Genomic DNA, 27,997 nt, shown 5'->3' on the forward strand with positions numbered 1-27,997 from the left:
GATGTCATGTATTTTAGACGGGCAGCACCTGTCATTTCGTATTTCAGGGGCTCAGTAGCTACGTGGGGTCAGTAGTAACCATATACATAGGCAGAGACAAACATCACACACCATCACATAGGCAGAGACAAACGTGGTTTTTACTCTTAGGGCCAGCTCCACTGACCGGGGCTGTCTTAGGAAGGGCAGTGAAGCCGCTGCAGAATGCGGTGCAGGCTTTCTTTCCCTTTCTCCAGAGTCGTGCTGGTGATATCTGAGGTCTCACCTCTTAGGCGTCTCAGCCTCTCAGCACCTTAGAAGTCACCCCGAAGTGCTGCCAGCCCTGTAGCCACAGCCCTGCAGGTCACTGGGCGCTTTGCTCTGGTTCTGGTGCATTGACCTAAGTCTGGCTTTGCTGCATTTCCACAGCGCCACTGCAAGGGGCGGGGCCAGAGGGCGCGCTGCGCCGAGGCTCCCTTTTCATCGGTCGGTGGCCGGGTTTTAATCTTGCCTGCCTAGATGAAAGAGGGGGTTAACCCCACCTCGTTGGATCTCGGGCGCTGATTGGTTAGTCATGTGGCGCGAGCGGTGGGTGCACCCCGCGCTGATTGGCCGGCGGGACGCGCGCGTACGGAGGGGCGGAGCCGGAGCTAGGGGAACGCAGCTCAAGGCGTGTGTTCTCGGCCAGTGTTCCGTGCGGCAGGGCGGCACCTGAGCTGCAGCGGAGCGGCGCCATCCTGTGGGGGAGCCATGAAGCACTACGAGGTAAGCAGTGCGGGGCCCGAGCCGTGGCTGCGGCAGACAGACCGCATAGTCCCCTTCAGGGCCTCGGGACCCTTTTTTTATGGTCCGGCTCCCCGCCGATGGCGCAGGCGCAGTGTGCCCGGGGCCTGCTGGTATATCCCATTGCGCATGTGCAAGGAGATATTTATGCTACCCAGGGCTTTTTTGGGGGCGGGGGGGGGGGGGGAGAGAATGCCTTTTCTTAGGGTTTTGCAGGGCCTGGGAGAAGCTTGCAGCTTTTTTGCAGCATCCTTGGTGACCCGAGTGGCAGGTGTTCAGGAGAAGTGCAGTGCGGAACACTTGTTCTTGGTGCGAGCGACTCTTGCACAATCCTTGCACAATGTCAGCGCCTGGGGCTCGGGAAGGGGCTCTGCAACTGGCCTGCCTCTTCCGACCTTCGCACCCACTCCTCGCTATGGATGCCTGGGCGGCGAGGGAGTTGGTTCCACTGTCAACCAGCCCATGATCGCTGGGGAAGAAATCTGCACGCGCAAGATCATTCTGGAAGCTTACGTCTTCTGACTCAATCTTGGGTCCCTTTTCCTCTTAAAACGATGCTCTTTTTGACCAAACTGATTATTAGTTTCGTTATTGCTGACTTTTAAGTAACTATCATAAAACACTAACCGATTGCTCACATTCATAGTAAGAATGCGTTAGTAAGGGCTGACTGACGTTTTCCTGAGATTCTGTTATCTTTTCCTCGAACTCATGGTCCTGCTGAGGTAGGATGCTTACTTAATCGCTTCCTGATGATATATGTGAAAGTCAGAGATGTCAAGTGAGTCGTCGAAAGATCCCAGCTAGTATCTTCAGAACACAGAGAGGGAAAGAAGATACCACGAACCATGCAGTTCTGTAAATGAAAGCTAACAAATTGAGAGATTGCTTGTATTTCTCCCCAAATTTTAAATTTGTGATGAAATTTGCCCAGTTTACCTCGGTAGTCATTTTCACCGTATAGTTCAGCGTTATTAAGTCTATTCATATTGTTCAGATGTCACCACTGTCCATCTCCAGCCTTTTTAGACTAGAGTGAGGTTAGATTGTTTTCTCCTCCTCCCTCCTTGCCTCTGCCGCTGTAGAGCCAGGGATGGAGCTCAGGGCCTTGCTCCTGCTCGGCAGGCCTCTTGTGACCTCCATTATACAGTGTCTCCCTATTTGCCACTGCCTTAGCCCCTGGCAACCACTGATTGTCTCTGCAAATTGCGATACTTTAGGAATCTCCAATGCATGGGAGATAATTTTATTAATTTAGAATTATTTATTTATGGTTTTTCAAGACAGGGTTTCTCTGTGTTGCAGCTCTAGCTGTCCTAGAACTCACTCTGTAGACCAGGCTGGCATAGAACTCACAGAGATCCGCCTGCCTCTGCCTTCGCCTTCGTTTATCACCAATGCCTGGTTGATAATTTTATTTTTATGACAAGTTGAAGTCAGGTGGCGGTTGCACACACTCGGGAGGCAGAGCCAGGTGGATCTCTGTGAGTTTGAGGCCAGCCTGGTCTGCAGAGCGAGATCCAGGACAGGCACGAAAACTACACAGAGAAACCCTGTCTCGAAAACAAAAAAATAAAACAAAACAAAAACAAGTTGAATACCACTACTTCTGGTCATCATCTGTATTTTGATTATTTTTATATGTAATAAGTATAATAATATAAAATTATAAAAATATTAAAAAATAATAATACTTATTTATTTCCCCAGGTCCTTTGAAACCTTTAATCTAGAAATTCTCTTATCTTTTTTAGCATGGTGACAAGAACCAGGAGGTGGGGGTCTAATCTTTATGCCTCCTTCAGCTTTTTACTTTCAAAAGGAAGCTTTTTTTCTGGTGTGCTTTCCCCTTTCATACCTCCTCTCTTGCCCTGGGGAAAAAGCCATGTTCAGTTTGAAAAGCAGAGGTAGAAGATGGGATTTTCAGTCAGTCATTTTGATGTGCGTCAGTCTTTTCCTTGCCGTAGTTCTCAGAGCCCCATGGCTGGGGGTAGCCCAGTGTCAGAGCCCTCAGAGCCCTTGTTGGCAGAGAAGACCCAAACTGGGGGACGGGGATGCAGTTCACTTGGTAGAGGACTTTCCTAATGTGCTTGAAGCCCTGCTTGGATCCCTGGCACTGAGTAAAGCCAGGCAAGCTGGCACATGCCTTTAGTTCTGGCTCTTGGGAGATGGAGGCAGGAGGATCAGGACTTCAAGTTTATCTTCAACTACATAGTGACTTTGATGCCAACATGGGCTAGAGATCCTGTCTCAAAAATCCCAACCAAACAAAATAGACAACAAACAGACAGACAGACAGACAGCCAAGGCGACCTTGGAGGGCAGAGTTGTTTCCCAGTGTTTTGTTATTCTCCGTTGACATATGCCCAGTGCCCACTGAGGCCATCGTTGGAGATGGCAGCATCTATTGTCCTCTAGCTCAGTTTGCCGAACTGTTGGTGCGGACCAATAAAAATGGAAGCGATCCTTTCACAGTTAAGATCTGGGGGAAGTGTCAGTTCTCCACATTAAAGAATAGATTTCTGAAGTGTTTGACTGGCATGCAGGAGGCCCTGGGCTCCATCCCCAGCACTGCAGAAACCAGGCATGGTGGCTCATGCTGTGATTCCAGGACTTGCAGGGGAAGGCAGTAGGATTAGAGGTTCAGAGTCATCCTTGGCTACACAGTGAGTCCAGAGCACCCTGGTGAGATGGCTTCGTGAACCAGCTCCCACCAGTTGTCCTCTGACTTCCACACACGTGGTTGTAGCACCAGTGTGCATGTAGTACAATAAAAAAATGTAATTTGTTTGAGACAGGGTTTCTCTGTGTAGCCCTGGCTGTCTTGGAACTTGTTCTGTAGGCCAGGCTAGTCTCAAACTCAGAGATCTACCTGTTACCCCAAGAGCTGGGTTTAAAGGCATGTGCCACCATGCCTGGCTAAAAATGCAATTTAAAAAAGCAAAATAATAGATACCTTTGAAGGACCGAGTCCATCCTTTGCCCCCAGGCAGCATGCAGTCCACTGGAAGGTCTCCCTCTCTCAAAAGACTTCCTTGGAGACAGTGAGATATCTCATCTGGTAGAGGCCCCTTTTGAAGGCCTGCTTGAGTTTGATCCCTAAACCCCACAAGGTGGCAGGAGAGAACCAGTTTCTAGAATACCTTGAATTAAAAAAGAAAGACCTTTTACCCATAGACAGATACCTCAGATAGCGTGATGCACACTGATTGTTTTTGGACTTTGTGGTGCTGAGATGGAACCTAGGATCTTGTACATGCCAGTCCAGCTCTCTGCACTGAGTTGCACCTCCAGCCTGAGGGGCAGTTGACGGGATAGACAGACTTGGTGCTCAGGGCCTGGAAAGATGGGTCAGAGGTTAAGAGCTCTTCCAGACGGTCCAGGTTCAATTCCCAACACCCACTCGTGGTCTAACTCATCTGTAACCCCAGTTCTAGGGGCTCCAGCACCCTCTTCTGTCTTTAGGGCATTGCATAAACTAGGTGCACATAATAGATACGCAGATCAAGAACCCTAAAATGTCATGCTCAGAAAAGTTTAGGTCATCCTCATTGTCACATGGTCAGTTAGTGTCACAGGGAAGACCCAAGGCACGGTGGACAGGATTCGACCTGGAGGAGAGATTGTGACTTTTTGATAAGTTTCATATCAGCTCGGTTCATAGCTTATTTAGCAGGAAAGAGAACTCCTTCCAAGGCCTAGGCCTTGGAAACTTCTAGAACAGGTTGGCCATGGGCTTGGTGTAAAGTCAGCAGGGTTGATGTGAGAGCTGCTTGTTCTAGGCTTAGGTCTTTTTTTATTAGTGTTTTTCCACTGGAGATGACATTGGAGATGATCCCTGTGGTAGCTGTAGCTGGCTACTGTGCCTTGTAAATCTTCCTATGAATCTCACGAGAGTCTGTCCGTGTAGAGAGATCTCTGTAGCCCCAGGCCGACCTCAAGCTCATGGAATGGTGTGAATCACCATGCAGGCTATAAAGGTACCCATCTTATAGATCATTCTAGACCAATTTATTACCTCAGGCAAGTTCCTGCTTGGCTGGCTCCCTCCAGGGATTTAGTATGAAAATTCTGAAAGTAGAGTGTTGGTCAAGAGGCATTTAAAAAAAATGATTGTTTTTAATGTTAGACATTGGAACCCAGGGCCTTTCTTACTGTGCTGAACAAGTGCTCTACCACCAAGCAGCATCCCTAGTCCTTGATTTAAAAATTAAAACAATTATTATCATCATTGATATTATCTGTGTTTGGTGTATGTCACACCTGTGTGTGCATGGACCTGTGCAGAGGCCGGAGGAGGGTGTCAGTGCACTTTATTATTATTGGCCTGAGTTTTGAAGCAGGGTCATTTCCTGAACCTGGAGCTAGGCTGGAGGCCAGCAGTACCCAGGGCTGCTTCTCTGTCCATCACAACTTGGGATACACGGGTGTGCTGTTATGTGGGTTCTGAGATCCAAACTCAGCAAGTGCCTGTAAACCACTGTGCTGTTACTCTGCCTGTGGAGTGCTGCTGTGGTGCCATGCTCAGCTCCCCCTTGGATTCTTAGACAGGGTCTCACTACGTTACCTAGGCTGACTTAAATTTGTGTTCTTCCTGCCCTGACCTTGATTATTGGCATTACAGGCATGTGTCATGCCTGGTGCTCTGAGGCAATTGTTCAGAGGCAGAAAACTGGTAGGTGATAGGTAAGAAGAGAGCAGGCCTGTGTGCAAGCACTGAGGCCAGGCCTGAGGCTGAAGTTTGGCATGGCCCTTTGATGAAATGGTGGATTGGCTAACTCTAGCTTGTCTGTGCTTGCTCCTTGGAACAAAACCTGCTTGTTGGTGAAAGGACCGTAAATATTAGTGAGCATTCTGATGAGGCTGGAAATAATACCATCAAGGATGTGTATGCAGGAGAGGGTTGTGTGCGATGTATTTAGGTTTTTTGTTTTTGTTTTTTTTGAGATACTGTTCTTAGGCAGCTCTGTCCTGGAACTCACAAGAAATCTGCCTGCTCCTGCCTTCCAAGTGCTAGGATTAAAGTCACGAACCTCTATGCCTGCCATACTTCTTTTTAGGTTTTTTTTTTTTTTTGTGCTGGTACAGGTGTGTGCTGTTGGGTCTGGCTGCTGTGAGCATTTCACACCTTTCCTGGCTTAGCATGCCTCAGACCATGATCACGGGTGTGGCTCATGCCCTGGGCAGGGAGTGACTCAGTTTACACATTTTTCCTCCAGAATCCTTAGCTGTGCCTCTGCTCAGCACACTGGGGCAGGTAACAGCATTGTTAACAATTGCATTGCACACATGGGAACTGACCCTGGACAGGGGCTTGCCATGGGCCAGGCCCTGACTTGGGTAACAGTATTTGTGCTGATTCTCTGTCCTGGGAAGACAGCAAGACTTTCAGGCTTTGCAGCAGACCTGGATTGAGATCCTTCTCTGCCTCTGGCAAGGGTGAGATTTAAAAAAAAAATTATTTTATGTGTATAGGTATGGGTGTTTTGCCTGCATGTATATATTTGTGCACCACATGCATGTTTGGTGCCTTTGGAAGCCAGAAGAGGGCATCAGTCAGATTCCCTGGAGTTGGAGTTAAGGACAGTTGTGAGCTGACATGTGGGTGCTAGGAATTGAACTTACTCCTCTGGAAGAACAGCCAGTCCTTAAACTGAGCTCTCTAGCTAGCCCTCATGGGCAAATTTTTTAACTTCTCTAGCCTTCTCATCCTGAAATGACATAATGGATTTGAAGAATGTGTATTGGCTCTTATTGCATTTCCAGGGACATCAGGTTGGCAGCTTAATTGGCCGCTGTGGGGCTGTTCATGCCTTGAAAAGGGGCTGGTGCTGCAGCAAGCTCCCTCCCTCCTTGCCTGCCCTGACTGCACATTGATGAGTACCAGGATATCGATCTCTACCTCCTGCGGTGGTCCCTGGTGATGCAGCTGCCGCTCAAGGCTTTTGAGTCAGGCAGAGCAGAAGGAAGAGAAGGGAGGAGGCGAGACACAGTGGGGGAGGCTGAGCTGAGACCGCAGGACCCTGGGAGGAGCTGAGCTGATGGTGGTGACGTGCACTTGTTAGCTCAGTTACACTGTGGGCAACTTAGAGCCCCCCAGAGCCCAGCAGAGCCTTGCCTCACTGACTCCTGAGTAGAGAGAGAGGAGCAAGTGGCCTGCCCACACTGGCCACTGCATAGAGCTGGTTCAGAAGAGACTTCTAGTTCTGATAACATTGTTGGCTTTGGTAGGGAGTCCTGCCCTTTGACAGGCAGGTCTGGCTGGGTGGGAAAGCTGGTTGGTCAAGTTCAGGTCTTAACACCTCATGGTGCTATTGATAGTGACAGATGAGAATGTTTTAACAGCTGGGGGTGCTTGCCCCAGTTATGAGAGTGTAGCTTGCCATCATAATTATGGTAAAGCTGTGCTAACGTGCACATGTGCTCAGTGCCTTTAGCCTCTCTTTTGTGCCCCCCTCCCCCCCACTTAGTAGACAAGGTGTCGCTATGCATCCCTAACTAGCTGGAACTCACCGTATAGACCAGGCTGGCCTTGACTTCACAGAGCTCTGTCTGCCTCCTGAGTCCTGGAATTAAAGGCTTGCACCAAGACGTCTAGCTACCTTTTTCTTTTTTGGTACTGGGGAGGAGCCGGGGCTGGAGCATGCAAAGCCCACTCTTTCACTGTTGTCCACTCCAGTCCTTCTGCCCACTCTGCTGTGGTCTAGCCTTAATATATGTGAAGCAGGTATGGTTCTTATCCTCTTGACATATGGGGAAGCTGAGCTGTCACGTGGCAGAGTTCAGGTCAGCCTTGGTGACCATATACCGAGGAAGGAGTGGACGTGTGATCGTAAAGGACATGGCCTGTGGGGGTCGCCTGCCCTGTCCTAGGGCACTTAGTTTACTTACATTTCTCACGCAGGAGGCTGGGCTGAGGGATGGTGAGGTGCTGGGCACTCTTCCTGGCTGCAGCTAAGTTCCCAGTTATAAATCGTCAGGTAAAGGCAAATCTGTGTCCCTGTGTGCTGCCTGAAGTGCCACCTACCTGTGCTCCTTGCCCTTTGTGACACTGGGGAGCATACCCAGGGCCTGGAACAGCCATGAAGGTTCTGCAGCTGCACCCTGACTTTTTTATTTTTTTATTTTTGGCTTTTTGGGACAGGGTTTCTCTGTGTAACAGCCCTGGTTGACCTGGAATGCACTCTATAGACTAGGCTGCCTTGAACTGACAGAGATCCACTTTCCTCTGCCTCCTGAGTGCTGAATTAAAGGCTTCGTCACCAGTGTGCCCCCCCTTTAAAATTTTGATTTAATTATTTATGTGTATGAGTGTTTTGCCTGCATGTCTTTATGTCCACCACATGTGTGTCTGGTGTCTGTGGAGGCCAGAAGAGGGGGTTGGATCATCTGGAACTATAGTTACAGGTGGTTGTGAGCCATTATGTGGGTGTTGGTTTATTATTTTTACGTGATTGTGTGTGTGTGTGTGTGTGTGTGTGTGTGTTATGGCTCACATGCTGAGGTCTGAGGACAATTTTCAGAAATTGATTTTCTCCTTCCACTGTGGGATCCTAAGAGTGAACTGAAGTTACCAGGTCTGCTTGGAAGTGCTTTTACACTGAGCCATTTGCTAACCCTTTGTGTGTGTGTGTGTGTGTGTGTGTGTGTGTGTGTGTGTGTGTGTGTGTGGTGTCAAGACAGAGTTTCTCTGTGTAGCCCTGGCTGTCCTGGAACTTGCTCTGTAGTAGACCAGGCTGGCCTCAAACTCACAGAAATGATCTACATCTGTCTCCCAAGTGCTGAGATTAAAGGTATGCACCATCATGCTACAGTTTTTGTAAACAAAACACAAAACCCATCTTTCTTTATTTATGTGTGTCTGTGCACATGTATGTGGGATCCAGAAGAGGCCATCAGACCCCTTGGAGCTGGAATTACAGATGTCTGAGCTACTTGACATGGATGTTAGGATGCAGATCAACTGTTGACCAAGGGGCGTGATCGAACAGCAGTTGCTCTCTCAGTCACTGAGTTATTTCACAGTCATCTCTCTCTCCCTCTTGGTTTTTTTTTTTTTTTTTTTTTTTTTTAAAGACAGGCTATCACTATAGGCTTGTCTGTCCTCGAATTCAGTGTGTAGACCAGGTTGGACTTGAACTTACAGAAATCCCCTTGCCTGCCTCCAGAGTGCTGGGGTTAAAGGTGTGGCACCACATCTGGTTCTTAGGTTTTTTTTTTTTTTTTTTCTGTTTTGTTTTTTTGAACCTACATTTCACTGTGAAGCCCTTACCAGCTGGCTGGCCTTGAACTCACAGAGCTCCTCCTGCCCTCCTCCCGTCTGAGGTTAAAGGTGTGGCCACCAAGTCTGGCCTATTTTCATTTTTTTTTTTTTTTGGCCATTTGTACTTCTTTTGAGAAACCATCTTTTTGTTTCCCTTTTATCAACTGGATGACTACTAATTTTGGAGTTTGAGCTCTTTATATCCTCTTAAGTGTTAATGCCCTGCTGGCCGGCATCCTGCAGTACTCTGGCCCCAGGTTTGGGATTGTCTTCATCTGTGGCCTATCCTGTGGTCCCAGTCCTTACTCTGAGCCCTGCTGAGACAGCAGACACTGTCTAGGGCCAGCTTCCCTTGTGGGAGGCCTGTGCTGACAGGATGGCTGGGCAGGGCGTGATTTTGTAACTTCCCTAGGGACCTGTGGACTTCATGCCAGGGATGATGAAACTCTTACCTGTTGATTTTGTCTAATGTGTTACTATCTGAGGGCAGTTTATCTTTAAGTCCTTGGGGGCCCTCACATAACCATTGTATTGGAAAGGCACAGGGCCACTGTTGGTTATTTTCAACCTCTCCCAGCCTTGCTTGCAAGAGAGAAAAGTACTGGAAATAGCTAGGAAGCTGTGCATAGCTTTTGCTGTAAGCAGAGCTTATGTCCTTTTACAGGCAGCCCTGGGGAATGCAAGGGCCTGTATCCTTCCTGGTACTTTCAGAGTCCTGTCGCCCAGGGAAGGGAATAGCAGCTTTGGCTGGGCTGTGGGAATCTTGGTCTGTCAAGTTAGGTAGGGAAGGAAGTACGTATGGGCATCAGGCAGCCTCTGGTGCTGGAGGACCCTGCCAGAGTCTGACCCATGTGTGCATGTATGTGTGTAGATGGTGGGTGGAGCTCTGGTTAGGAGGAGGTTGGGGAAGGTCACTTTTAGGGGTGCTGTCAAAACACAGTATCAGAGCTGGGTGGCGGCGGCGCACGCCTTTAATCCCAGCACTCGGAAGGCAGAGGCAGGCGGATCTCTGTGAGTTTGAGGCCAGCCTGGGCTACAGAGTTCCAGGACAGGCTCCAAAGCTACACAGAGAAATCCTGTCTCGAAAAACCAAAAAAACCAAACCAAAACAAAACAAAAAACCCAAAACCAAACAACAACAAAAAAAACCAAAAACAACAACAACAAAAAAACACACAAAAAACAAAAAAGCCCCACAGCATCAGAATCTTTAGGGGTAGGTATAGCAGAAGCGTTACTCTGTTACTTGGTGTCCTAGGGGATTGGTTCTAGCACCCTTGAGGATGAAGAACAAGTATTCTCAAGTCCCTTCTAAAACTGGTGTGATTTTGCATAGGGAGTGTGCAGGTCTTCTGTAATGCCAGGGAATAAGGACAAGGAAAAATGTGTCCATGTGAAATCAGGCTATTGCCTGTTCATGCTCTTGAACTTGTGATTCTGTCTTGGGCTCCTGGGTGCTGAGATTATGTCTGCTACATACACATGCCTTTTCACACAGGCTTTCATGTAGCCCAGGCTAGCTTTGAATCCATTTTGTAGCTGAGAATGACTTTGAACTTGTGGTCCTCCTGCCAGTGACTTGTGTTTGTCACAAGTGCACTGTGCAGCGTTTGTTTGGTGCTGAAGATGGAGCCCTGGGTTTGTGCTAGGTAAGCACTCTGCTGAGTCACATTCCCAACCCAAATGGTGTCATGTTTTAGAGTAACCCTTTTTCTTCTCTCTCTTTCTCTAGATCTCTTTTTTCCCCCTAGTGTGTGTGTGTGTGTGTGTGTGTGTGTGTGTGTGTGTGTATGTGTATGTGTGTGAGAGAGAGAGACAGACAGACAGACAGACAGACAAACAGACACTGACTGACTATCTGTGTGTTCCTGTTCTGGCTCCCTGCTAGTTTCCAGCTGACCTCAGAGCTTTGGGATCTCTTGATGATGTGAGGGTCTGTTTCTGGTCACTGACCCAGTTGGCAGCCACATGATTCATCTCCCTAGAAGCCCACCAGAGAGGAGAACACGCCACCTTCTGGCCTCAGAGGGATGGCTCAGGGTTGGGGTGCGTGGCCATCTGGCTTTGAGTATGGGGCCTGGCTCCCGTCCCTGTGGAGACAGTTAAGCCTCGAGTCAGTGCTCGGTGGTGTGCCATTCCTCCCGGTTTCTTTTCTTTCTTGCTTTTTTTTTTTGGTTCCTCTGGGGTTGGAATTACAGGACATTGTGAGCCGCCATTGTGACTTGGACACTGGGAATGGAACTCTACAGGAGCAGCAAACTGTTTGTTTTTTGACACAGGGTTTCTCTGTGCAGCCCTGGCTGTCCTGAAACTCGATCTGTAGACCAGGCTGGCCTTGAACTCACAGAGATCCACCTGCCTCTTCCTCCAGAGTGCTGGGATTAAAGGTGTGTACCACTGCCCGGCTCGCACAAAAGTTTTAGTGTTAAATTGGGAAGCATCTTATTATCAGCTTAACCTTCCTATTGATGAGGCTTTCCTGGAATTTACTATCCCAGTATGGCCTTGAACTCATGCTGGTTCATTGTCTCAGTGTCCTGAGTGCCAGGATGACAGACATGCTTCACCTTGCTTAGCTCTGACATACACACTTTGTTTTTTTTCTGAAAACTGGTGGCATGTACTAGTTAGTGGTGTCCCAGGAGCCAGGAAAAAGGTACCCTTCCCCCAACTCCCCCCTCTTTACCTTTCTTAGTCCAGGGCCCCTGATCCTTTCACACTGTCTTTGTAGCTACATTTGCTCCACTGTTGTCCTTCTCCCCCAGCATCCAGAAGGCTCCTAAGAACCAAACCCGTCCAGGCACTACAGTGACTCGCTCCCGTTAGTCCCAGACTGCTGTGCTCCAAGCCTCCTGATCTCCATCCTTCTCCCAGGGAGCCGCCGTGGCTTGGAGCTCACATTTGCAGACCTGGTTCCCAACCCTGTGTTCTCTGGTTCTCTGCCCTCTCTGGTCTGCTCTCTTTCCCCTGCTGAGGGTTAGGGTCTAGCTTCTGGGGCTGTGGGGTTTTTCTTGCCCAGACTTGTCCTGAGGAGCCCTGGAAATTAGGTTACTGAAGGAGGCCACTGCAGTGAGCCTCAGACAGAGCTGAGTGGTGCAGTACCAAACACTGCCTGCATGGCCTGACTGACCCTGCAGCTGCCATGGAGCTGGACTGGGACTTGAGCCCAGATTGCCCACTATGGCAGAGTGATGTCATCCATCCATCCACCTACCCACCCACCCACCTTCCCATCCATCTATCCATCCATCCATCCATCCACCCACCTTCCCATCCATCCATCCATCCATCCATCCATCCATCCATCCATCCATCCACCCACCCACCTTCCCATCCATCTATCCATCCATCCATCCATCCACCCACCTTCCCATCCATCCATCCATCTCTTTTCTTTTTTTTTGAGAGTCTCACTGTGTAACCCAGGTGACAATCCTGCCTATACCTTAGTGCTGGGATTAAACTCCTCCTGGCTTTCCCTGTAGTCTTAAGTCAAACTCAGGTCCTTGTTCTTGCCAGCCTCTTAGGTTAGCTCTTGAGATAGGGTCTCAGTATTGTAACCTAGGCTGACGTGGCAATCCTCCTGCCTCAACCTGCCAAGTGTTGGGATAGCAGGTGTACACCATTGGCCCTGACTGTGGACATCCCCATCATAGGTGAAGCAGGGCATCATCCTGCAGCTAACGCAGCAGTCTGGGCTGAGGAACTGGGGTAGTTTATTCAACTCTATTTCCTTTTCTCTCCCTCCCCATTATGCCTGTGAACACAGCTAGTGTTGACATTAAGACAGAGAAGACCCTGCTATGGTGGCGGCATCCTGTTGTCTCAGCACAGCAGAGGCAGGGGGTCAGGGGCCTGAGCAAGCCTGGCCTACAGCAGATCCTGCCTCACTTCACAGTCTCCATTTGATCAGCAGGGAAGGCTGGCCTCTAGTGACGTGCTGCAGGGTGCTAGGGAGGCGAGACAAACTCGGCCTCAAGGCAGATCACAGCAGCTTCTCTGGAAGTCACTGCTGCTACGGCCTTAACTTCCTGAAGTATCCACACCACACCCATTCCTGGCTTCGTTTTTTTTTTTTTGCTTTTGTTTTTTTTTCAAGACAGGGTTTCTCTGTGTAGCCCTGGTTATCCTGGAACTCACTCTGTAGACCAGGCTGGCCTCAAACTCAGAGATCTACCTGCCTCTGCCTCCTGAGTGCTGGGATTAAAGGTAATAATATTTTGGTATTAACTTACTGTTTAGATGTTATAGACTAATAGATTCCCATCAATGTTTACATAAAATGTTCAGTACAGTAGTCTAGAGATGATGTCATTTACAAGTAACTTCATTCTGAGGTAAAAATAAATTACATGTCAACTTTAGATGGTGGTGGTGGTAGGGGCTGGAGAGATGGCTCAGCATTTAAGAGCACTTGTTGCTCTTACAGAGGACCTGTAAGTTTGGTGTTCACAACTATCTATGATCCCGGTTCCAGGGGATATGACATCCTCTTCTGATCTCCATGGGACCAGGAACATACGTTGTGCACATATTTACATGCAGGCAGAACACTCATACATAAAATAAATAAATATAAGAAAAAGGTGGTGGGAGGGCTGCTGAGGTGGCTTAGCATAAAGGTGCTTGCCATGCAAGCTTGAGGACCCGAGTTCGAGCCCCTAGAACCCAAGAAAAGATGGAAGTAGAAAACCAGCTCCACAGAGTTGTCCTCTGACCTCCATATACATGGTCCTTAAGAAATGAATAAATTAATAAAATAATTGGGTGCTGGGAGATGGCTCAATTGGTAAAGTGCTTGCCGTGCAGACATGAGGACCTGAGTTTCTTTCTTAATGCCCGTGTGAAAAACCGGGTGCATGCCTGTAATCCCAGTGCTGTACAAGAGACATCCCTGGGACTCAGTGGCCAGCCAGAGTAGTGGAATCAGTGAGCTGTAGGCCAGTGAAAGGCCTGTCTCGGAAGAACAAGGCGGAGTAACAACTGAGCTTGTCTTCTGGCCTCTCCAAACATGCGACAGCCACACACAAGTACCCATGTGTAGCCTCCCCACAATAAGGTGGGATAAATCACTCTCGTTGATCAAGCAGGAGATAGTGATAATAAACAGTAAAATACATTTTTTTTTTAAAGTGCTGTGGATGGGACCTGGGGCCTTGTGTCTTCTAGGCAAGAACCCTGCCACTGAGAGCCACACCTGGAGCACATCTAGATCCAGGTGTATTCTTTTTATTTTTGAGATAAAGATTCTGCCATGTAGCCCAGGCTGGCCTGAACTTGAGACCCTCTTGCTTCATCCTCCCAGTGCTGGGATGCCTAGCTTCCAGGTGGGTGTTTAATGGGCGCACACACGCACGCGCACACGCACACGCGCACACACACACACACACACACACACACGAGCACACGAAACAACAACAACAAAACTAAACAACTGAAAATGAAAACTCCCAAACTAACAAAACAAAATAGTATGTCCAAACCTGAGTCCCACCTTCAGCTTCCCTCCCAACCTCAGTGTCCTCTCCTGTTTAATGGCAGGCCGTGCCCTTGTGCCTCCCTCTCCTCGGCCCTTCTTGTCAAACGTGAGCACGCTCCTTCCCTCTGCCCGTCTGGCTGCAGCCCCACCACAGTGGTAGGCTAAAGCCAGGCTGGCATGCTTGGTCTGAAGAGGGCCAGGATCAATCTGCTAGGCTTTTTGGGCCTAGCCCAGCAGCCCTTCCTCAGGTGGGCTCCTGAGGCGCAGGAGCTGCTGGGGTGCCAACCAGCATGCCTGGTGGGGTGTTCCAGAAGTCTCTGTATGGACCTAGATGTTGGAATTCCATTTGCATACATGTGTCTTGAAATAAATCAGTTAAAAATGTAAAAGTCCTTGAAAAACCAAAAAAAAAAAAAAAAAAAAATGTAAAAGTCAGCTAGGCAGTGGTGGTGCACACCTTTAATCCAGCATTTCAGAGGCAGAGGCAGGCAGATCATTGTGAGTTCGAGGCCAGCCTAGTCTACAGATCGAGTTCCAGAATAGCCAGGGATACACAGAGAAACCCTGTCTCGAAAAACAAACAAACAAACAATGTAAAAGTCGTTCCTGCTTTTATAAAAATGTGCAGTGGGGCCAGGTGTAAGCAGCCTGTCATCCCGGCACTCTAGACAGAGGCAGAAGGAGTGGACATTTAAGGCTAGCCTGGGCTATATAGTTAGGTTTTTTTTTTTTCCCCCACAAGAACAAAAGTAAAACAAAAGCAACAGTGAAACCCCAGTAGTGGCCAGAGCTGGCCCGTTAGCCAGAGCTAGCCAGTTTCTTCACCAAAGCCATCATTTTCCCACCCTAAGCTGAGGGGAAAAAATTTTTTTTTTGGTTATTATTATTTTTTTTCTCATTGCTGGGGATGGTACCCAGAGCCTTGTGCATGCTACTTGTGCCTTACTCTTGAGCTATACTGTCAAGCTCCAAAGTAATTTCAGTAACACACATGTATAGGACTTGAGGGAAGTACAGTGTAAGAGTCTTTGAGATGTGGTTTCTTATCTGGAGTTACCTCTACGTGCTACCATGCCTAGCACCATTGGAATTTTGAGGGAATTATTTTCCCAGCCTTGAGCTGGACTCTGTCCCCAGACTGATTTTCAAAAGGATCCTTTAAAAACCCAAGCCAGAGCTGGGGGTGGTGGTGCAGGCCTTTAATCCCAGCACTCAGGAGGCAGCAGATCACTACAAGCATGGCATATAGAGTGAGCTCTTAGGTCAGATAGGGCTACACAGTGAACCCTGTGTTAAAAATAAAAACAAAGCAAGCAAAAATAAACTCAAGTCAGGCCTTACCCTCTTCTGCCCAGAGCTCTCCAAAGCTCCCACTCACAGTAGAAGACCAAATCCTCACCCAACCCTTGGGCCCGTCTGCCATGTCACCTCCTGTTCACACCTCTCCATTCTCTCGTGCACATGACTCTAGGCTACAGTGTGAGCCCCTGCTGTGCTTCATTTCAGGTCTGTGCACAGCTGCTCTTCCCTTGAGGATGGCTGCCTTTGGGCTCTTTACTCCTTCAGTATGGCAGGGGAGGCATTTCTTGACCACTTTATGTAAAAATCTACACTTGCCTCATGCACACAGCACAGCCCTTTCTCCTTTTCATGCTTCATTTTGGATGTCCGGTTACCGTCTCATATATTATATAGAACTACTTACTATCTTCATTTTCTTGTTGCCTCTCTTTTATACTGGGGTTGAAACGAGACCTTATATATACTCAGCAAGCTTCTCTCTTTCCATGGCTGAATCTCCAGAGACCTGAATGTGCTGTGGTTTTTCACATACAAAAAGGGATCACTAGTAAAGAAGAAATCTTTCTTTAAGAATGAGTTGTGAATGAGGATCCTAGAGGGCTGTTTGGCAAGCTGAGCTCATGGACAGACTCACCTGCCTGCTGGCTTGGGTGGAGTCAGCAGTGGGCACAATGGACAGTGGCCGATGAGTCAGTCCATCCTCAGGTTCGGCGTCTTTGGCTTCCTTAAGCTTCCTGGCTTGCCAGAGTCTTCCTGTGATGGAGAGAGGCCTGTATTAGATCACCAATTGCAAGAGGGTGATAGGTGTGAGGGCCCGGGAAGAGGACAGGTGCACCTCTGGAGGAGGGCAGAGGGTGCCCAGGCTGCAGCTCCCACAGTGGGGGCTCATCCATACTAAGGAACAAAATCAGGTGAGGTCCAGCCCTCTGAGTCCTTAGCCTTGTCCTGGGGCTGGAGACCTGTGCTCCCCAGCTGCAGTTTCTGCTCAGTAGGGTGACAGTCTCACTCCAGCAGCCTTGTGAGAGCAGTAAGGCAGATGTGCATACTGCCTGGCCACGCCCTTGAGGGAAAGAGAAGGAGAGCAAGGGAGTGACTGTAGGCTTGGGGAGGGCTTCTGGGTGGGCCACATCAGCGTGATGGGGGTGTTTGGAGATGGCTGCCCCATCCGGCCCTGAAGTGCTGAGGATAAAATCCCTGGCTTTGTACACAACTAAGCTCCTGCTGTCCACTGAGATATAGCCCAGCCACTAGGAAGATTTTTTTTTTTTTGTAAGAATTGAGTTCAGGGCCTTCTGCGTGTGAAGTCTAGGTCTCAGCCCGTCCTTTGAAGCCGTAGATGCTGGGCAACTGTTAGACTTCCTGATTCTGGCAACTAGGGCAGGGTTCTTCCTGCCAGTCCACTGGGTGGTGCTATAGTAATCTTTTTATTTTTAATTTTATTTGAGACAGTATTTTGCTATGTAGCCCAGGTTAGCTTTGGATGCAGCTTCCTCTGCCCCGTGCTAGGATTTCAGGCATGACTGCCACACTTAGCCCACAGCAGTCATTGTGAACATTCCCATTTGCCTGTCTGACCTTACCTAGTGTTGGAGACAGCTCTGCTTTCCCAGGCGGGAGGGTAGCCTTCGCCTGCCATAGGAAAACATGGAGTTGTTGCTTCACCCTGCCTTTGGCTTCTCTGGTTTTAGGAGGTGGCCTGGGTATAGCCTCACTGTGCCAGGCTGGGTTAGCAGAAGTAGGTACACGGGGTTCTGGTTCAGCCCTTGGCCCCTCTGTAGCACCCACGTGCCCTGTGTAGGTAATACATTCTGCATGCATTTGAAAATGGAGACTGGCCAGCCCTTTCAGGTAAGCTGTGTTGTAGTGCTGGTGTCCATGTGTGTGACTGTGTGAGTTGCCTTCTGGATAACTGGGTCTTGGATGTCCCTTCCTACTTCTGTGCCATGCTGAGGATGTAACCTAAGAGCCTTGCATATACTAGTCAAATGCTCTACCATTCAGCCATACCTCACTTTTGTTTATTTTTATTTAATTCTTTGTGATGCTAGAGGTCAGTGCAGCATTTTGTTGCTTTTTGAGATAGGCTTTTACTCTGTAGCCCTTGCTGGGCTGGAACTCACTCTGTAGATTAGGCTGGCCTCAAACTCACAGAGATCTATCTTCCCCTGCCTTCAGAATACTGGGTTTAAAAGTATATACTGCTACACCCAGCACAAAGAAAAAATGTTGTTGGGCAGAAGCAGAAGCAGGTAGATCTTTGAGTTCAAGGCCAGCCTGGTTTACCTGGCCAATTCCAGGCCAGCCAGGGATGTACAGTGAGATCCTGTCTCAAAAACAAAACAAATAGAAATCCCCAACAGAAAAAAATAGTGTGTGTGTGTGTGTGTGCGCGCGTGTGTGCGCGCGCGCGCGATGGTATGCTTGGACATCTGTGTGCTTGCATGTTGCTGTCAGGGTACTTTACAGTAATCTCTTCTCTCCTTCCACCATGTGAATCCTGGGGATAGAACCTTGTCATCAGGCTTGGTGGTGAGCATCTACCTGCTGAGCTGTCTCTCCAGCCCAGTCTTCCCCCTCTTCCTTCCCCTCCCCCCCATGTTTCTAGATGTAAGCTCTCAGCCACTGTTCCCCACACCCTTCCCTCCTCCACTTCACTGCTGTGGCCTCTGCACTTGGTGCCAGTCCTGACTTGAGAGCCTGTGGACATGATGTTCAGACCCTGGCTCCTGTCATGTTGCCACAGGGACTGGAGACCAAGGCCTGGTCACAGGCCAAGTATAGGTGGCCAGTGTCTCTGCTGTTCCTGCCCTGGGCAGCCTGTTCCCACTACTGTCCCCGCGAGAGCCTGGTAGGGAAGTAACGCTCCCTTGCCCGTGGTGCGCCCTGGAGAAATGAAGTCAAATGCCAAGACCGCTAGGGAAGGGCGAGCTTGGGTTAGAGCAGGTGCAGTCTGTTCTGGTTTTCTGGCAGCTGCGTCCCAGTCATCAGCTATCATAACATTATTAGGGTTACTGGGTATTTCTGGAAAGTAAAAGGGAATGGCAGCCAGAAACACTGAGCTGGAGTCTCAGGTGAACACGGGGAAGCTGTTTGTCTGTGACTGGTAAGCTGCCTGCACCGTGCTTAGGCCAACAGTTGGGCCAGGTCTCTGTCGTCTGGGCTCAGCAATAACCCTAAGAAGAATGTACATGCCCTTATGCCTCATGAGTGCTTGCAACACTGAAGGACCAGAGAGGTTCTGGTAGCATTGAGCAGAGAGAGCATGCTGCTCTGCCACATGGAGGTGCTGACTTTGTGGCTGGGTTGTCTTGCTCTCTGCATCGCTGTGAACTCATGGCCAGCTTTTGGAATGGCTGACATCCTGGCTCAGGCATTCATTCCCAGGTGACCTGGTTGTGCTTCGGAGCTTGTGGACCTTGCTTCCTCATCTGGGATGTGAATGTGAAGCCTGCTGTGGTTGTTTGAATGACAGTGTCCCCCACAGAGTTACATATTTTACTACTTGGTCCCCGGTTGGTGGAACTGTTTGGGAAGGATTAGAAGGTGTGGCCTTGTGGAGGTGTGTCACTGGGGATGAGCTTGAAGGTTTCAAAAGCCCTCATCATTTCCAGTTGTCTTTCTCTGCCTCGTGTTTATGTTTCAAGATGTGAGCTCTCAGTTACTGCTCCAGTGCCATGCCTTCCTGCCTCCTGCCATGTTCCTTGCTGTGAGGGTCATGGACTCTAACCACTGGAACCATGAGCTCCAAATTAAATGCTTTATTTTATAAATGGTCTTGGTCTTATCACAGCAGTAGAAAAATAACTAAGATACCTACAGTTCCTGCTTCCTCAGGCTACTGGGGCATGAAAGGAGACGTACTTGTGAAGCATTTGTGTCTGGGCAGGGTTGTAACTGCCCGTGTTCCCACCTAGAGTCACTGAGCAGGTCCCATAGTTGAATAATACCCAGAGTTCTAGGTGCACGAGTTAGTGGCTGACCTGGAAGACTGGGTGGCTGCACCAACCTGACCTGTGACGTGAACCCTGCAGCCATGGTCTTGCTTATCGGCAGAGAACCTTGGGGCAGCAGGGCCCGCACATTTGTGAAGAGGCGCATGCATCTTGACTCCTTGTGGCATGCAGACATTGCAGACCCCACTCTTCCAGCCTGGCCTTCATGGGGCTGCTCCTTCCTACCGGGCTCAGCAGGTCACACTCTTGCTCTTTCATCCCTACTTTGAGACTACCTTGAGCCTGTTGTTTCCCTGTCTAGAATCAACCATTAGGCCCCCTCTCCCATCCCTCACTATCTCCTAGCCTGTCTGCCTCATCCCCTCATACTGTTCCACCAGCACCGGCACCTGTGAACACTTGAAAGAGACTGTGTCCCTTCTCTGCTCAGAAACTCTCTGTGAGTCCCATTGGAGCCCAGGTCAAAGCCAAGGCCTCGCCATGGCCACCAGGCCTTGTACAGCTGAGTCTCTCCCTGCTCTGGCCTCTCATTCTTTCTCATGTTGGCCTCCTCCCTGCTCCTCAGGCATGCTGGACACAGTGCAGCCTTAGGGCCTCTGTATTTGATTTGCTGTTGCCTCTGCTTGGAACTTCTTTCCCTAGATGGGTGAATGGCTGTGTCCTTCCCCAGTGGCCCTTTGCTCAAGCAGGTCTTTCTCAGGGAGGTCTTATCCAGCCTTTTCGTTCCTTTACTTTGTTTTTAGCTCTAATTATTATTATTATTATTATTATTATTATTATTATTATTATTATTATTTTTGAGATAGGGTCTTTCTGACTAGCCTAGCCTTGAACTTTGGGTGGCTTCCTACCCTGCTTCATGAGGGCTTACTAGGATTACTGGCATGAGCTACCATGCCAGCTGCAACTGTCCCTGTCCTCTACTTCTCCATCTTGGATTCCTGCAGCTCTTGGTGACAATACAAGTTGGTGCGGTTTGTTCTTCCCTTAGACCCTGTCCCTTGACAGAGGCTAGAAGTGAGAGAAAGGCTTGGTAGTGTTGTTCCCATGTCTGTACTTAGAGCAGTGCCGAGGCCTGGGGAGGGAGAGAGAAGAGAGGCAGGTGCTAGCTCCCCAAGGTCTCTCTGATGCAAGAGGAAGCCTAGGGCTTTCTCGGTTCCATCCTGCACCCCAGCTGTTTACTTGACCATGATGGTTAGGACTGTGCTGCCTCTCCTTCCACCTGTTGGCACAAGGGGGCAGTGGAAAGTATTGCAGCCTCTCCTGGCTGTCACTGCCCCCTTTCCATCCCCTACGCCCACATGGTCCCCTGTTGCTTGTGTCAGGCTCACTGCCACCAGCTGGGTAGGGCATAATTCTCGCAGCCCTCTGACCTTGGGTCCCTTCATGGATACAGTTAAGGCTGCAGGACCACCAGTGCCTGCCTGGCTGCCTTGCACATCTGCCACTACCCTTCTGCTGCAGTCAGTCCAATAATAGGGTATTCTCCTGCGTTCCTTTTTTTCTGAGACAAAATTTTGGTATGTAACTCCCATTTTCTGATCTTCCCGCCTCCACCTCCCAGTGCTGGGGTTATAGACTTGTGCTGCCATGGCTGGCCCAGTGTTTGCTTTTGGTGGCATTTATTCTGGATGGGAGATGTGTAAGTGTTCCTGTGCTTTGCTTCCTTTCTTTTTTGTTATCTCTAACTCCTACACTAACAATGGGAGGTAGCAGTTGGAAAGAGCCCCCCTTGCAGCTGAGGAAGTGGATAGCTTGTCAAGGCCACATAGATGGGAAGTGGTTTTTTTTAAAGCTTAGTGTCCAGGGAATGTGTGTTGCTACCTCTAGGCCATGCAGAGCCTATCAGCTCTTGGGTCACCATTGAGGGATACCCCAGTTTCTCTGGGGGCTGGCACCTGGTGAGCTGATCCATTCTCTCAGTGTAGGGTGCCTCAGAACCAGGGTGCTGTATAGGCTCAGAATCACCCAGGGAGCAGGAGGCTCCTACCAGATGGCTGCCTTTGATGTGGTTTTGGGCGGGACAAAGCTCCTGCAGAGGTGAAGGAGCAGCCAGAACAGGGCTGGGGGAGCTGTGCAGGGATCTCAGGCCTGACCCTGGTGACTTTTCCCTAGGGTTATTGCTGAGCTGTGTTCCCCCTGGGGCCACTCTGGGGGCCAGAAAACAGCCAGGCCCAGGACAGGTGATGCAGGGCATACTTACTTCTCTTTGTGCTGTCCTGCCAGGCTGGGACAACCTCAAGAGTGAGACCTCCGAGTCTCAGAATAAGGGACAAGCGTCTCTCTATTGCATCAACCTTGATCTTGCCACACAGTGGAGTGCCAGGGCCATCCCCCTCCCGTCCTTTAGGGTGGGCTTCTTCCTGCCTCTCAGTCTGCTTTGCTGTCCTTGACCTTGGGCTAGCAGGAGCTGCTCTTGGCTGTGTTGGCCTTGTTATCTCAGTCTCTGTGGGTGAGAATTCTTTACAGACTAGTGGAACTGTCATCGCAGAACCAGCACGGGTGCCCCGTGCCAGGGCTCCTGCCCTTGTCTCTGACCCTGTCCATTGTGCTTTCAGCAGCAGGGGGTCCCCCAGCCTGAGGACTCAGGTTACCCTCCTGGACTACCCTTATCTGTAGCTATCCTGTAGGGTTCCCTTCCTTAACTCAGCTGTGCTGCTTTCTCCCCAGGAGGGGCCAGAGCTTGCTGGCTGCCTGCCCTCAGGGTTCAGGACCCATGTATGGGCACCTTTCAGTACCCTGCTGTGCTCTGACTCCAGACCTGGGTGCCCCTCAGGGTTGTACTTTAGGCTGATCCCTGTGTGTGTGTGTGTGTGTGTGTGTGTGTGTGTGTGTGTGTGTGTGTGTGTGTCAAGTACAGGGTAGGGGTAGCAGTGATTGAGGGGTGCAGTGGGGACTGAGGTCTAAGAGGTGCACATGGATTTCCCCCCACTCTCCTTAGTCGGGAGAGAGCAGATCCTACATTCCCTAGAGCTATGTTGTCTTTTCCTTTTTGCTGGACACTTTGTCTGTCTGTTGCTTGTGGGTTCTGGGGTGTAACTCTGGTACAGTACCTGCCTCACTATGTGAGAGCCCCTACATACAATCCCAGAGCTTTTGGAGTGCACAGTTCAAGTGGGTGTGGTAGACAACTAATTCCTCAGCACTTGGGAAGCTCAGACAGTGTTGGAGTTTAAGGATATCATGGGCTAAAGAGTCAGTCTTGCCCCTGAGTGCCACCCCCACCCCCAAAAGTACACAACCAGTGGCATTCAGCACATTCTATTGTGCAGCCCCACCTCAGTGTCAGTACACCTCTGCATCACTCACGAAGAGCATCTCCCCCTGCTGCCGCCCCCTCCCCTCACCCCCTCCCCCCACGCTGTGAAGGCACCAGCAGGCTGCTGTCTGCCCTGGGCTGGTCCTGGCCACTCTCAGCCTGGAAGTCTGTCTTCTTTCACCCAGCCAACCTCTTTGTACACTTAACATAGCTTTTATCCTGCTTTTGATTTTGAAATCATTCTAGAGGCTCAAGGAGTTGCAAAAATCGCATCTAGAATGGCCTCTGGCCCACTGGGAGAAGACGGCTGTGGGGATCTGGGGCCTGGGCAGGACGTGGGAGGCCCCTGACTCACCTGGTTCAGGCACTCCTGTCCTTGTCACAGGCTTGGGAATTGCTGTTCGGTGTGGCCCCTCTCCATGCTGCTTTCCTGCCACCCACTTGCAGCCAGTTGGTGCACCAGGACTCCTGGCCTTGTTGCAGAGTCCCAGCTGGGGGAGGGAGTAGGGTTTCAGCCCTCCCCGGCAGCTGGCCCAGTAGGGAGAGGGGCTGGTTGTATTTTAAGCTATTGAGTGGTTCAGCAGGAACTCCGTGGCCTTCTCTCCCAGTGGACATTGTGCTGCCTTCCTGGGATTCACATGGACTCTGAGCATGTGCACAGTGCTCATGGGGTCCAGCAACTATTAATATATCTGCAACCCAGAGCCCTGCCGCTTAGCCCCTTCTAGCACACTCCTCAAGTACTCATTCCCTCTCGTTTCTCTTTAGTGGGGTCCAATGTATGACTCTTGGTCTGATATTGTTCTTGTGGGGTTCCGTCCTCTGCCCCTCAGGCCACAGGGTGAGTCAGAGTTTGCAGCTGATAGCAGGTGATCTCTGTGCACTCTCCTGTGCCGTGTGCAGGATGTAGGCTCTGGCATCGATGAGCAAGCCAGCTAGGGTGCCACTGGCTGGCATAGGAGCCTTGCTCTCAGTTCAGACCCAGGCCCTGCAGGGCTGCCTCAGTGTGTAGGGTCACTTTCGTGGGGCCTCCCTCCACATACATGCACACACACATGCACATACTTCCCCCTGCTAGCTAGCTTCATGTGGGTCAGGCATATCCTCTCAGGGACCCCTAGCAGGCCAGGCTGAAGGATGGGCCCTAGGACTCTGCTGTTGGGAGCATGCAGGTGGCAGTGGCCAGCTTCTCTGTCCCGTGATGCCCCCTCCTTTAGGATGAGAAGTCGTGGATCCCCATAGGGCCCTCAGGTCTCTCCCAGCCAGCGTGGGGGTGCAGAGCACCGTGCCAGCCAGCAGCCTCCTCTGACCTTCTGGGGCAGATGGCTCAGATCCCCTGGGGCTGTCTCCTTACTCTGTTCCTGTGTACCACTGTCTAGCTCTAGTCTAGGATTTCTCCTTTGGGGGCTGTGGACCCCAGGGGTATAGGCAGGCCGCCTGGGTTGTGCGTTGAAGGCTTTGGAGCAAGACTCATCCATGGGTGAGCACATTGATGTTAGCCTGATGTGGTAGACTGCCGTGTAGGTGGTTTTGAACCAGGTGTGGTGGAACTGGTGAAAAGTGAGGTGGGTGGAGAGGGGTGGAGGGCTTTGCTCACTCTTTCCTCTCCATACTTAGGATAGGTATGCTTCACCAACAACTCTGGAATTTGTCACCTCCCTGGGAACACAGATGCACAAGGGAAATAATCCAGTGTCCCTTACAGCTTAGAAGTGGAAATGGAAGCTCTGTCTCACAGATTCTCCAGATAGCTGGCATTTCCCCAGGCCCAGTAACCTGTCCTCCAGAGCTGGGCACTGGGGCTGGGGTTGGGCTAGCCACCCCCTGCCACTGGCTGGGGTGATCTTCCTTCTCTGGGAGATCTTCTTGCCCCTAGCACTTTTGAGGACCTGTGTCCACCCAACTGCCTCTATGAGGGTAGCCCCCAGGGGAGGACTGTGGTGTGGCTCCTTTGGGGGACTCGGCTGGGATGGTTTTATATTTAGCCGGGCCTGGCCCTGGTGCCACTCAGGTTACATCTGGCATTGAAACTGGCTGGGCCTGGTCAGACACAGGCTTCCTTCCAGCACCGTGGCAGAATTTGATCATGCTGCCCAGCCCAGCTCAGAGCAGCTTTGTGAGGGGAGGTCGGAGGTGGGGGCTGGCGGCTGGCAGTGGGCATCACAGCCTGGTAGGCAGAGCAGTAGGGCCGGCAGTGGCATGGATATCAGCTTGAGCATGGCGGGCAAGGAGGCCCACCAAGGCCTCGATGCTCTTCCCATGCCCATGCCTCACAAGGTAGCCAAGAAGCATAAAAAGGCGGTTCTCTTCTTTGAGGTGGAGATTCTGGATGCGAAGACAAGGGAGAAGCTGTGCTTCCTGGACAAGGTAGGACTGTGACCCTGGTGGTGAAGCGCCAAGAGCTGTAGGGCTGTGCAGAGATTGGCAGCCCCCTTGTCCTTCAGAGGGCACACAAGGGGTATTGCCTTCATCGACAGCTGCAGTTCTCAACCTGTGGGTCGCAACCCTGCATATCAGACATTTACCTTAAGATTCATAACAGTAGCAAAATTACAGTTACGAAGTAACAACGAAATAACTTTATGGCTGGGGTCACCACAACATGAGGAACTGTATTAAAGGGTCACAGCATAGGAAGGTTGAGAACCACTGAGCTAGAGTGAGCAGCCATGGTCCCTGCACGGGGCTGGAAGCTGGCTGCCTGGTAGGGAAGGGACAAGGCGCCTGGAAGGGCCCTGTGTCTGTAAAGCCAGACGGCTTGATCCTGACCTGCCTGTTCCTGGCACCCCTGCCCCAGATCCTGGGTTTAGGCTCCTGTGGGGCTGATTCCGTTTTCTCTTAGGTGGAGCCTCAGGCCACCATTGCTGAAATCAAGACCCTCTTCACCAAGACACGTGAGTCCAGGCACCTACACTTCTGTCCTCATTCCTGTCACCCTTCTGAAGGGACCTGGGCTTCCTTAGGGGCTTGTAGAGGTGGCCTGTCAGCACACTGGAGCACAGTCAGGTCGTCGGACTGTGCAGGCTGCCCCGTGTGGTCACCAGCAGGAATGCTCTTGCTATCCAAAGGACAAAATCCTCTTGCTGTTTGGCCCTGTGTCCTTGCACAGGGTGGGAGGAGCCGGGGGTCCCAGAGTTAGGGTGGGCAGACTGAACCCAGCCAGACTGGGTATTGCAACCCCTCACCTTCTCCTAGCAGACCCGCAGTGGTACCCTGCCCGACAGTCCCTCCGCTTGGACCCCAGTGAGTACAGCTGTCCACCAGCCTTTCCCTTGGGCTCCTGGGGTCCAGATACCAGGGCAGCACCTGAATACTGACTCATTTTTGTAGAGGGAAAGTCGCTGAAAGATGAAGATGTCTTGCAGAAGCTTCCTGTGGGCACCACAGCCACACTCTTCTTCCGGGACCTGGGAGCCCAGATCAGCTGGGTGACGGTGAGCCCTGACCCCTTCCCTGGTCTCTGCCATCAGCCACCCTGGGGTGGCTCCTCACCTTGTCTCTGGGTATTCCCAGGTCTTCCTGACTGAGTATGCTGGGCCCCTTTTCATCTACTTGCTCTTCTACTTCCGGGTACCCTTCATTTATGGCCACAAATATGACTTCACATCCAGTCGGCACACAGTGGTGCAGTGAGTGGGACCCGGAAGGGGGGGGAGGGAGGGGGGAGAGGGGGGGAGGGAGGGGGGAGAGGGGGGGAGGGAGGGGGGAGAGGGTTGCATCAGCCCCGCTGAGCCCGCTATCCCCACTAGCCTCGCCTGCATCTGCCACTCCTTCCACTACATCAAGCGTCTGCTGGAGACACTCTTCGTGCACCGCTTCTCTCACGGAACCATGCCTTTGAGAAACATCTTCAAAGTGAGCACCTTACTCTTTTTGCTCTGCCCACCAGCAGCACCCGCCCACCCTAGGCTAACACATCTGCTCTCTTTCAGAACTGCACCTACTATTGGGGCTTTGCTGCATGGATGGCCTATTACATCAACCACCCTCTCTACACACCCCCTAGTAAGTGGTCTCAGACAGTGCCCTCACCCTGTGACCCCATCATGAACCTTCCTCTTATGGGGCTCTCCCTTTTCTGCAGCCTACGGAGCCCAGCAGGTTAAGTTGGCGCTGACCATCTTTGTGGTAAAGAGGCTGGGATGGCAACCAAGTGTGGTGAGGTGAGGTAGCTGGGTCGGGTGAGGCTAGGGGCTCTAGATTGACCCTGTTCTCCTTGATAGATCTGCCAGCTTGGCAACTTCTCCATCCACATGGCTCTTCGGGACCTTCGGCCAGCTGGTGAGTGGCCTGCTGGGGCTGGGTGAGCTGGTAAGGAAGGAAGGGGTCTGACTTACTCTCGTCCTGCATGCCAGGGTCCAAAACCAGGAAGATCCCATACCCCACCAAGAACCCCTTCACCTGGCTATTTCTGCTGGTGTCCTGTCCCAACTACACTTATGAGGTGAGGGACGGCTTTCTTCCTCCCAGGTTTGAGGTCCTACATGAGGTAAAGGGGTGGGTTGTGGGGGAGTAATAAAGCTTGAATTTGGGGAGACTGCTGCCTTCCTTCCCCAGGGATACATGTGATGCTGGGCTTGCCTCTGTGCCCTCACCCTGCTTGTGCTGTCCACAGGTAGGGTCCTGGATTGGCTTTGCCATCATGACGCAGTGTGTTCCAGGTGAGTCCCTTGTTCCTGTGCGGTGAGTCCCTGGTTCCCTTCCGGCGGGGCATCCCTATTCTGATATCCCATTCTGCCCACAGTGGCCCTCTTCTCCTTGGTGGGCTTCACCCAGATGACTATCTGGGCCAAAGGCAAGCATCGCAGCTACCTGAAGGAGTTCCGTGACTACCCACCCCTGCGCATGCCCATTATCCCTTTCCTGCTCTGAGCAGTTCCTCGTGGGCTCAGCCAAGTAGCACTGTCTACCTACTCCCCCTGACCTGGGGTGACCATGGCTCTCCAGCAGCAACAATAAACCTGCTTTTCCAGCTGGAC

At 50.8% G+C, this 27,997-nt stretch overlaps 1 protein-coding gene across 8 annotated transcripts; it reads left to right on the top strand.

Moving 5' to 3' along the window:
• Positions 1-612: 612 nt before the first annotated feature.
• Positions 613-27,996, top strand: Tecr (trans-2,3-enoyl-CoA reductase). Of its 8 annotated transcripts, none has more exons than XM_052729252.1 (13): positions 613-744; positions 25,335-25,385; positions 25,861-25,912; positions 26,214-26,261; positions 26,349-26,452; positions 26,532-26,647; positions 26,768-26,873; positions 26,951-27,023; positions 27,103-27,146; positions 27,242-27,299; positions 27,374-27,462; positions 27,634-27,679; positions 27,763-27,996. In XM_052729252.1, the coding sequence occupies exons 1-13, from the start codon at positions 730-732 to the stop codon at positions 27,888-27,890; spliced, it is 930 nt and encodes a 309-aa protein (XP_052585212.1). In that variant the 5' UTR covers positions 613-729; the 3' UTR covers positions 27,891-27,996. The 8 variants fall into 8 exon arrangements, with proteins under 8 accessions (XP_052585212.1, XP_052585213.1, XP_052585215.1 ...); XM_052729253.1 differs by having other exon boundaries at positions 26,217-26,261; XM_052729255.1 differs by lacking the exon at positions 26,214-26,261.
• Position 27,997: the final 1 nt, after the last annotated feature.

This window comes from Peromyscus californicus, unplaced genomic scaffold, assembly GCF_007827085.1.
Source record: "Peromyscus californicus insignis strain IS unplaced genomic scaffold, ASM782708v3 Scaffold_8__1_contigs__length_139910024, whole genome shotgun sequence".
In the NCBI taxonomy this organism is placed as follows: domain Eukaryota; kingdom Metazoa; phylum Chordata; class Mammalia; order Rodentia; family Cricetidae; genus Peromyscus; species Peromyscus californicus.

Coding starts and splice junctions, on each gene's coding strand:
- Tecr (XM_052729250.1), top strand. CDS start 25,218: ATGGATATCAGCTTGAGCATGGCGGGCAAGGAGGCCCACCAAGGCCTC. Junction 26,453..26,531: donor CCCAGATCAGCTGGGTGACG/GTGAGCCCTGAC, acceptor GGGTATTCCCAG/GTCTTCCTGACTGAGTATGC. Junction 27,300..27,373: donor TCGGGACCTTCGGCCAGCTG/GTGAGTGGCCTG, acceptor CCTGCATGCCAG/GGTCCAAAACCAGGAAGATC.